This window comes from Corticium candelabrum, chromosome 3, assembly GCF_963422355.1.
Source record: "Corticium candelabrum chromosome 3, ooCorCand1.1, whole genome shotgun sequence".
NCBI lineage: Eukaryota > Metazoa > Porifera > Homoscleromorpha > Homosclerophorida > Plakinidae > Corticium > Corticium candelabrum.
The window spans coordinates 8453529-8464336 of record NC_085087.1 but is presented as its reverse complement, the minus strand read 5'-3'; the positions used below and the strand labels follow the sequence as shown (position 1 = coordinate 8464336).

The 10808-nt window shown below is 41.0% G+C and overlaps 3 protein-coding genes across 4 annotated transcripts in view; 2 read left to right on the top strand and 1 right to left on the bottom strand.

Moving 5' to 3' along the window:
• Positions 1-90, top strand: part of LOC134177510 (roundabout homolog 3-like) — a 6003-nt gene extending 5913 nt beyond the window's left edge. Inside the window, exon 7 of the mRNA XM_062644297.1 lies at positions 1-90. This exon is cut by the window's left edge and continues 14 nt beyond it. Within this exon, the coding sequence (XP_062500281.1) occupies positions 1-29 (29 nt within the window). The 3' untranslated portion in view covers positions 30-90.
• LOC134177511 (hemicentin-2-like) overlaps positions 1-2203 on the bottom strand; it is a 3475-nt gene extending 1272 nt beyond the window's left edge. For both annotated transcript variants that reach the window (XM_062644298.1, XM_062644299.1), the window contains exons 1-4: positions 1809-2203; positions 1477-1743; positions 455-724; positions 24-290 (exon numbers count right to left, since the gene is read on the bottom strand). In XM_062644298.1, coding sequence (XP_062500282.1) covers positions 24-290; positions 455-724; positions 1477-1743; positions 1809-2163 — 1159 coding nt within the window. In that variant the 5' untranslated portion in view covers positions 2164-2203. The remainder of the gene's footprint in view (positions 1-23; positions 291-454; positions 725-1476; positions 1744-1808) is intronic.
• A 1076-nt stretch (positions 2204-3279) lies between these two features.
• LOC134177509 (uncharacterized) lies at positions 3280-10401 on the top strand. Its single transcript, XM_062644296.1, has 9 exons — positions 3280-3358; positions 4000-4088; positions 5939-6226; positions 6656-7318; positions 7694-8038; positions 8736-8771; positions 8846-9248; positions 9306-9442; positions 10046-10401. Exons 2-9 carry the CDS (start codon positions 4028-4030, stop codon positions 10231-10233), a joined length of 2121 nt encoding a protein of 706 aa, XP_062500280.1. The 5' UTR covers positions 3280-3358; positions 4000-4027; the 3' UTR covers positions 10234-10401.
• Positions 10402-10808: the final 407 nt, after the last annotated feature.

Sequence of the window (10808 nt, the reverse complement as noted above, 5' to 3'; positions counted from 1 at the left end):
CTGGACCCTCGAGCCTAACTTACGATTGACTGTAATGTGGAAGTTCTTGAGTTGAAATTGAAATTTGTGAGCTTTGAGAATGTGTAAAAGGCAGCTGTAGTAATGGTGTTCGGTTTCGTATGTTGTCTTGGTTAGTTGTAGTGATCCGTTGTGCAGCAGGTTTACATCATTGTCATACTTGAAATCGATAACTGCATTGTCTGTTGTCCACTGATGGCTGTCGTTGCAAGGAAGAGATACTGAGTGATCATAAATGGTTGAAATATTTTGTTGGACAAAACTCTCCAAGGCTAGTACATAAATACTATGAATATGGTGTGTGTGTGTGTGTGTGTGTGTGTGTGTGTGTGTGTGTGTGTGTGTGTGTGTGTGTGTGTGTGTGTGTGTGTGTGTGTGTGTGTGTGTGTGTACTGAAATAGCAATTAGTAAATAGTAATTATCAATGTATCAATACCAATAACTTGAAGGATGGCTGGCCGTGATGATGTTGTTCCGATGGCATTTTTCAACAAGCAGCGATACTCTCCACTATCGTTTGCACGAAGTTTCATAAAAAGCAACCCATCGTTCTCTTGCACTAATCGAGTGTCTGCAGAAATAGACTTGTTGTCCTTCAACCAACTAACTTGAGCATGAGGCATGGCTTTGCCAATGCATCGAAGCACAGCTGAGAATCCAATCGGCATAACAGTATCTTGTGGTTCTGCTACGACCTTTGGTGCATCTACAGAAGAGTAGATGACACTCAGCATGCAGACCAGATGATCAACAGACAGGCAGCTCAATTAACAACAGAGTGGCACAGTGACATCATACAGTAACAGGTACTTTAAAGACTGACAGACAGGTTAACGAAGTGTTAGGCAATTAGAGTAAGCAAGCAAACAAACAAGCAGAATCATGATGACGATACTATATCACACCTTTGGCTTATACAGAGCAACATGTACAGCTTTAGTTTTATCGCTTTATAGTCAATACTTTAACATGTACCAAAGTGTGGATTGAATCATCTACCAAAGTCAGTCATTGAGTCAAGAAATAATTAAAATAGATATTGTTGTTTATAGAATAAAATAGAAGTACGTGTATAAACTAAAATTGATTCCATTATCATGTAGATACAGTATACTGTATATATGACTGTTTTTGTCGAGACTGTACTGTATATGTGTTGTAGCTGTGGTTGTGCTAGAGTACCATACTTGATCAGTCCTCTGGACTGAATGGTTTCGTGGTAAATAAACGTTTATCATTATCATCATCATCATCAACATCATGAAGCTAGAGCGCATATGCACGATTTCTACTTGACAAGCAAGTCCTATATACACCCACAACAAGCACACACACACACACACACACACACACACGTGCACACACACACACTCTCTCTCTCTCTCTCACACACACACACACACACACACACACACACACACACACACACAAGTTCAGCTACAGAGCACAAGAACTCACATTTTACAACTAGTTCTATGTCCTTCAAAGTCTCAAAGCGTTGATTGAATGCAACACACGTGTAAACACCAGCATCACTCTCAGTTACATTCTCAATTAACATTCGCTCTCCAACATCAAAAACCTGATATCTCGGCAAGTAGTCAACATACACACCATTAAGTTTCCATCTCAAAAACAAATGATCTTTACTCAAACAATGCAGCATTACACTGGCACCCTCACTAACAATAGTCGCGTCTGAAAAGTTGTATATCTGAGGTGGCTCTATAGAAAGCGGAAATCGAAATCTAGAACGTTAAGGCCGGTAAACGCCCATATTTGTGATTTACCTTGAACGTGTATTGTATAGCTAGCTGTCTGGTTCATGTGCTCGGAATCTGCCACACATTCGTATCGTCCTTCGTCTGACTTGCTAACAGTCCACACTTGCAGCACTTGAAAGGTACCCGATACTTTTTCGCTAAACTTTCCGCCTGCTGTTATATCCACTCCGTCCTTTCTCCATCCTGTGAGAGTTAGATGTGGTTTTCCGGTCACCTGACATGTGAGTGTCAGGGTGGCTCCGATTGGCACTGCGGTTGGCGGTCCCCAGATTTGCAGCGTAGGTGGAGAGGAGGTGGCACCCAAAGTCGCAGAAATATTACAAAACAACGCCGCCAACGTGAGCAACAATGTGAACAACATTCCCGATATATCTTGACAAAGGGTCTCAGTGCAGTGCTGACCACTGGGGATTTCCCTTTACGTAAGCACAAATTTCTATAAATAGAATTTCTGTCAGTGTGCCCAGCGATTGCACGCAGTTGCGTCACAATAAAGTAACTAGAAAACGATTTGCTATATTACAGTTTTAAATCTACAATACAATAGACGTATATTGTCACAGAAAACATTAACAGACTAGCCTCGGTCTCCCAGACTCGTGCAGCGCCGATTCGCTTTTAAAATCGGCGCTACACGGGTCTGGGAAGCCGAGGCTATGCACCATTTTGTACTTGCATACTTGTAATTAATTATTTAAAATTAATTAATTGTAATTTACTGTAATTGTAATTACAACTAAAAAATTATATTCGTACTATGTTATTGTATACGTAATAATTGGTTTAGTAGTCTATTTAGTGTAATTGTGTTAAATTATGCTACCACGCATGCGTTAAAACATGAATGCTAAAATATTTTAAATTAACTAACAAATTTAATTTATAAGGTTAAAAGTATATTACATGCATGCATTAATTAATTAACGTTAAAACGTTTATAATTAATTAACTAACACAAAATTTAAAATTTAAAAAAATACAATATATTACCACGCATGCGCTAAAATATTTTAAATTGACTAACAAATTTAATTTAAAAATTTTTTAATATATTATTACGCGTAAATATAAAATTAAAAATATTTTAAATTAATTAACTAACACAAATTTAAAAAGTTTAAAATATATCACCACGCATGCGCTAAATACTTTTAAATTGACTAACAAATTTTAATTTAAAAAGTTGATAATATATTATTACGCATAAAACATTAATATTCAAATATTTTAAATTAATGAACTAACACAAATTTAAGAAGTTTAAATATATCACCACCCATGCGTTAATTAAATATTTTAAATTGACTAAAAAATTAAATTTAAAAAGTTGATAATATATTATTACGCATAAAACATTAATATTGAATATTTTAGTATAAGCTAACAAATTAAATTTAGAAATTTAGAGGATGGTATATCACCACGCATGCGTTAAGTTAATTAAGTCTGCGGTTTGTATGAAAAAGCGTCATTCAGACTTCCTGTCATACAACCCGCCACAAGCTCAGCAGCAGTCGCTTTGACGGACGACGTCGACACTTGAGGACACTTTACAGGTAGTCGTTTACAACGGGTGGTATCCGAGCTGTCAAGTCGCACGCGTCGTAACCAACAAGTTCCTCAACTTTTGCGCTAGACGCAAGAGATTGATTGTCGCTAGCGAACACAGTTTCCTCTATCGTGGAATTACAGTGTGGCATCTTGCTACAGTGTGGCCTCTTGCTACAGTGTGGCATCTTGCTACAGTGTGGCGCATCTTGCTACAGTGTGGCGCATCTTGCTACAGTGTGGCGCATCTTACTACAGTGTGGCGCATCTTACTACAGTGTGGCATCTTGCTACAGTGTGGTATCTTGCTACAGTGTGGCCCATCTTACTACAGTGTGGCCCATCTTACTACAGTGTGGCATCTTGCTACAGTGTGGCCTCATGCTACAGTGTGGCATCTTGCTAGACATTTCTCCTGCCCCGCGCGTGCATGTTTGGACGTGTTCCTGTTAGGCGGATTGCCGCTCGTGTCGAGCATTCCGTGAAGTTCACGCTTTGTCTAATTAATCTACATTTCGACGGCGACGAATTGAATGTATTGCAACCCTTCAGAAATCGTGCACACCGCCCTACTCTCTAACCGCGTGTCGCATCTGTTTGTTGTCGTTTGTTCTCGTTTCCTGTTGCATCACCTCGTTTGTACTTTTAGGTTGGAGTTATTGTGGATAAAGTTGTCAATGGCTGTGGTATGGAGTGTAGTTGCTGCCGCCGTGCTGCAATTGCTAATTGCAGAGAAAGGTAAGTCAAGTGTCAATGCATGTAGAGTAGGCGACAATCACTCTGCTGCTGCATTCCGTGAAGTGTTTGCATAGATATGCCGGATGGCACTTGGTATCTGCATAGATAAGCAGGCATTTCTGTTGCATGGTATGAATTCCAAGTGGTGGACGCCTTGCATTGGCATTTGGGTGTTGAAACGCATTTGTACTGTTACTGTACCGACCCCTTCATTTGTTCATGGCTTATAGTTTGTTCACATTCGTTCCTGTTTGTTCACGGGGCACTCTATTTGTTCACGCGTCCTGAACCCATAGTTGCAGCTCCTAATTAATTAATTTAATTATTGTGTTTATTTTCTTTGAATTTGTTGTACACGTGCATACTGAAATTTTTTGTAGCAAATGTATTCTACACATTGCCAACTATATAGAAATAGATAAACAAAACCGTGTTCTGTGCAGAAAGTTGCCTGTTCGGTCTACTAATTTCACGTTCTATTTTTATTCTCTAAGTCTGGATTTTTGATTGGTAGAAATTTAAGGCCAGCAGATGTCATGTAATATACTGAGCAATGTCTTAAGTTTTCCCTCCACCTGGGTTGATCTGTGTGTGTGTGTGTGTGTGTGTGTGTGTGTGTGTGTGTGTGTGTGTGTGTGTGTGTGTGTGTGTGTGTGTGTGTGTGTGCATGTGTAGTTGCCAGAATAGTTGCATACCTAAAGACAAAGGTTCTCTTCTTTACATAATGTAAAGGATATTGCTAAATTGCACTGCTTCCTGTTGTTGTGGGGTGTGAAAACGTTTACCCTTCTACCTTCTAAGTTTAGTAAGTCTGTATTTAGAGAAAGGAAGCGAGGAAGGAGCAATAGCTGACACAATCCTTTCATTGGGCAGTACACATGCTATATATAGTACAATGCAGTGTTCCTAATTTCATGGCACACATAGTCCTCATCTTGGCATGCAACCTCACAAAATTTTTCAGTCTTAAGGAGTTTAGGACTTTACATATATCTCATGAATGTCAAATATTTACTGGGGCGCGTTTGATTCGGTTTTTCCAGCCTCTTTCAGAGAGGCTCAGTATGCACGCTCCTCTCACAAATTCTACAGTCCTGCCGCTATAGTCGGAATAGCCAACTCTACCGACTCTGCTGCTGGTTGGAAGAGCACGCCCCTCAGAGCTGGAAGAAGTTGGAAGAGGGACGTGCTTTTTCAGACTCTTTTGGAAGAGGCTTGAAGAGTCCAATCGAACGTGCTCCTGATTGTTGAGACGAGTAAACAAAATTCCAGGATTTCGGAGGCTCTCAGTCTGTCCTTTTCTACTCTACAGAATAAAAACGAAATTTATTGGGTCCACCATGACTTGAGTGACTTAGTTGTTTGGATGGCAGCAACCTTGTTGGTGTAGTTGGTCATCACATGAACTCAGTTAGTCGTCAAATGACAACTTGATGACCACTTTTTTGAACACTGACAATGGAAATTATGATCAAAATAGCACTCATGAATAATAACAGATGGAGTAATGTGCACCACAGATGATGTAAATGTTTCCTTGATTAGATGATTAGATGGCTTCTTGCTTTTTGTATAAGAAAGGAACCCAGCTGTTGTATGCAAATGATTGGTAGATGCAAAGCCATATGAAATAACACACACACACACACACACACACACACACACACACACACACACACACACACACACACACACACACACACAAACACAAACAGACAGACAGACTAACAAATAGACACACACACACACACAGTATTTTGTTAATATCAGTGTTTAATTATACTGTACAAGGGCACTTGCATGGTATCAATAATTAATTAATTAATTATATACATTTTGTCTTGTTGTAGGGACATCAGTTAGTGTGACAATCGGCTTACCTACTGGACCATTGACGTCTGATACTTTCAACGTGGCAAGTGATCACGACCTGTTTCTGAAATGCTACGCGATCGGATTAATAACGTTTCCAATCGACTGGTTTCGTGATGATGACCCACTAATTGGCAATGGTATTAGACTGCGTAGTCGTGGCCAAACGATGCAAATACCACATGTGACTCAATCTGCACGAGGGCGGTACAAGTGCTGTGCACAGCAACAAGTCTGCAGTGATGAGATTACAGTCGTTGTCATCGGTTAGCAACATAATTTATTGAATAAATAATAATTATGGATTGAATTGTGGCTAATTAGAAACATAGAGATTTGTGTGTATGTATGCGTGATATGTAGGTTTTATTCTGAGTTTATGAACTAAATATATACAAAGTATTTTATCTGAATGTGTACTTTGTAAATAGTTGATATCAATTTTGATATGACACGCACATGTGCGCTCACACACATGTGCATGCATGTACACATAAACACACACAGACAGACACACAGACTGACACACAGACAGACAGACAGACACAAATACACACACACACACACACACACACACACACACACACACACACACACACACACACACACACACACACACACACACACACACACGTAGCTCTGAAGCTAGAACACAGCTTCATTTATTAGTAACAAACTGTTATGCATTTCAATAGATCCGCCAATCATAACCACAAGTTGGGGTCACAAACGAATCCTCCTCGTCCAGAAAGGCACCAACCATTTTAAACTCTCTGTAAACGTGACTTACCCACTCATAAGTCACTGTATATGGTACAGAGACGACGAACAGATAATACAGAATGTCGGCGAGTTGTCGTACGAATGCGAATTCAGTGATAATCCTCACGTCAAACTAGAGCTACCGATACGCAACAACTCAAGCAATTCTCGTCCAATCGACTACGACGACTCTGGAAGATATCGGTTTACTCTACATACGTCAATGTTTTCGGATGTTAACACGACCGTGTCGGTGATGTTGATCGTCGTGGGTCCGCCTGTTGCTCCAGATGCTCCTTCAGTGTCGGTGGTTGGACACTCAAGTTTGTCTGTAACGGTCAATGTGAATCGGTCGATTGTTGGGGATGATGGTCGATCACCGGGTGTGTACATGTACTTTTTGCAGTATGCATTGGTGGGCACTGAGGAGTGGGTTAATATCAATGTGACTGAGGCTGTGTTGCATGGTCGTGTGGTGGGTATTGATTGGCTGCGTCCGTGTTTGAGTTATGAGGTGAGGATGTTGGCGAGCAGCGAGTATGGAGTTAGTCCACCGAGTGATGTTGTTCAAGTGACACTACCGCCGGTGTCTTATGGTAGGGTAGAGATGTGTATGGTTGTTTGTTTGCATGTGCGATGTTAGGCTTTTATCAGTTTGCCTGTCTGTTTGTCTGTCTGTTTGTCTGTCTGTGTGTTTGTCTGTCTGTGTGTGTGTGTGTGTGTGTGTGTGTGTGTGTGTGTGTGTGTGTGTGTGTGTGTGTGTGTGTGTGTGTGTGTGTGTGTGTGTGTGTGTTCCTCTGTGTGTGTCTGTCTGTCTGTCTGTTTGTCTGTCTATGTGTGTCCGTCTGTTTGTCTGTCTGCATGTATGTCTCTTTGTTCGTTCGTCCATCTGTCTGTCTGTCTGTCTGTCTGTCAATATGTCTGCATGCTTGCTTGTTTGTTAGTCTAACATTTGAAATTATTTCCTTTAGACAAATTTCAACTGTATCCTCATCAGTCTAGTGACAGATTCCTAACATCCATTCACAACGTTCAAATGGCCATATGTTTACCATCACATCTTCTATCAACAGCCATCGGCGACTTTATTTGTCACTTACCCGAACCCTCCAATTTGAACACAGACAACATATCTGCCCCGAGTTCACCCGTTGTTCATATCACTCTCTTGTGTGCTGAAAACGAAGAAGCACCCAATTGCACTCTGATGTGTCCTGCTCTGGTAACGAAGTGTCTCGAGGGGCATGGAACGCTTAGCAAAAAGGAGGTATGTTCACACAATATATCTTCAAATATCAATGGGACAGAGACAGGAGGTTAGACTGTGTGTGTGTGTGTGTGTGTGTGTGTGTGTGTGTGTGTGTGTGTGTGTGTGTGTGTGTGTGTGTGTGTGTGTGTGTGTGTGTGTGTGTGTGTGTGTGTGTGTGTGTGTGTGTGTGTGTGTGTGTGTGTGTGTGTGTGTGTGTGTGTGTGTGTGTGTGTGTGTGTGTGTGTGTGTGTGTGTGTGTGTGTGTGTGTGTGTGTGTGTGTGTGTGTGTGTGTGTGTGTGTGTGTGTGTGTGTGTGTGTGTGTGTGTGTGTGTGTGTGTGTGTGTGTGTGTGTGTGTGTGTGTGTGTGTGTGTGTGTGTGTGTGTGTGTGTGTGTGTGTGTGTGTGTGTGTGTGTGTGTGTGTGTGTGTGTGTGTGTGTGTGTGTGTGTGTGTGTGTGTGTGTGTGTGTGTGTGTGTGTGTGTGTGTGTGTGTGTGTGTGTGTGTGTGTGTGTGTGTGTGTGTGTGTGTGTGTGTGTGTGTGTGTGTGTGTGTGTGTGTGTGTGTGTGTGTGTACGTGTGTGTGTACGTGTGTGTGTACGTGTGTGTGTGTGTGTGTGTGTGTGTGTGTACGTGTGTGTGTGTACGTGTGTGTGTGTGTGTGTGTGTGTGTGTGTGTGTGTGTGTGTGCGTGCGTGCATGTGTGCGTGCATGTGTGTGTGATACTCAGAGGTCAAACATGAATCACATGCCTGTTGTTTTGTAGGCATATCCAAGCCTCCTACTGTCAACAGCAGTCACGGTAGGCATGCATAACAAAATATACCCCAAGCTATAGACACAATTGTCATAACTCTTTGTATCTATATATCATAGGAACCGATAATACCAGTCTCATTGCTGGCATCGTGGCAGGCATCATTACCGTCGTGATTCTCATAATAATCGTACTAGTCGTACATAACACGTGCATGACACGGATGTCACACAACATCTCTACTCCACCCCACCTGAACTCTTCACAGATGGAGCTGACAAATAACGAACAGCAGCTGCACGACAAAAAGCCTCCCGCAGACAAGGAACATAATGACACGGACTCTACCAATGACTCGACATGCAGCCACGATGATCTAAGCAAGACAGATGGGCAAGAGCGTTCTAGTAATGTGAATGTGGATCATACGTCCGACAAGCAAAGTCTCACTTCGAATATCTTTGTACAGTGTGATGATATAGACACACACAGTCAAAGAGATGGAAGACATGTGGCACCCATGTTAGGATGTCCACCTTTGCCTCAACTGTCTGCCAAACATTTGGACAATTTGTTTAGTATAAATCAGTTAAGGCATTGTCAGTCTGTTAAGCCAGAGCAGCGTTTTCGAAGATCCTTGAGTGCTAATGATGCTGAGAAGAGGAAAGAATATGTAAAGCAATCGCAAGCTGGAACTAATAGAATGTTGTTAGAAGGTGAGATGATGGTTGGTGATGTTGAAGTTTGAGTGTAGAATGGTGTGGTGATGGTAGTGTGGTTTGGTGTGTGTTGGGAGATGGTTGTGGTGTCGTTGTTGTGTGGCGATTTGTTGTTGCATGTGTTGAAATGTAGATTGTTGTGTTATTGTGCGTTGATTGTGGCTTACACGCACATGCACACACACACACACACAGACATAGACAGACAGACTGACACACAGACTGACGTGCAGACTCACACACACACACACACACACACACACACACACACACACACACACACACACACACACACCACACACTGACAGACAGACAGAGACAGACAGACAGACACAGACAGACAGACATACACAGACAGACAGACATACACAGACAGACAGACTGACACAGACAGACAGACACAGACAGACAGACACAGACAGACAGACAGACTGACACACACACACACACACACACACACACACACACACACACACACACACACACACACACACACACACACACACACAGGCACACAATTACTTTTGTACTGCGACGTGTCTGCACAGTGTTATCTCAGTACTACAACTGATGTGTAAAAGTCGTTTGTTTTATACAAAGGAATTAACAAAAAAGTCGATATGCTGCATTGCGCTGTCGGTGAGCTCATGATCGAGACATCACAAAACAGCGCCACACTACAACAGTCAACAGAACAGCAAAACGAAGGAAACAAGAGCCTTCAAATCATTGAATCATATTCCGCAAAGACGTACACCGTGCTAACAGATCTAGACCACACTAACTGAGCGAGAGAAGTAATCCGTTGTATGTATAGAGGTTGTGTTGTATATTTATGTAAGGGAAATGTAGCATGACGTCATACTTTATTTGTGTTTGTTTGAGAGAGAATCACGCTGATAGAGTTGAGTGATATTGACTGACCAACTTGAAATATACTACACAAGTTCAGTACCATCTACGTAGCACAGAATCTTATACTTTTAGTGTGGCATCGCTGGATCTTGAAAATTGGAGAGGCCAGCTGCTGGAGTTTGGCAGGTTTCTGGCAGTCTGGCATGGCTATTAGTTTATAGTATAAAAATAAAATTTTTAAAAATTAATATTAATTATTTGTATCAAAAATTGTTAGTGTACACACAGTAATGGGTGAGCTATAAATTTTTATATAAATTAATTATTATTAATTTATAATATTTAATTTTTTTATAATTAATTATTATAAAAAATTATTATAATTCCTTACTGTGTTGCTACCTGGATTAGTGCTTATGATTTTTGATATAAATAATTAATATTAATTTTAAAATTTTATTTTTTATAACCCATCCAAGTGGGAAAGTCTAATCGAGAATTAAATTAA

What these genes read in the sequence shown, in the direction of transcription:
- LOC134177509 (XM_062644296.1), top strand. Translation starts at nt 4,028, where the DNA reads ATGGCTGTGGTATGGAGTGTAGTTGCTGCCGCCGTGCTGCAATTGCTA. An exon ending in GATTACAGTCGTTGTCATCG is followed by an intron (nt 6,227 to 6,655) that starts GTTAGCAACATA and finishes GCATTTCAATAG; the next exon opens with ATCCGCCAATCATAACCACA. An exon ending in CAATGGGACAGAGACAGGAG is followed by an intron (nt 8,039 to 8,735) that starts GTTAGACTGTGT and finishes GTTGTTTTGTAG; the next exon opens with GCATATCCAAGCCTCCTACT.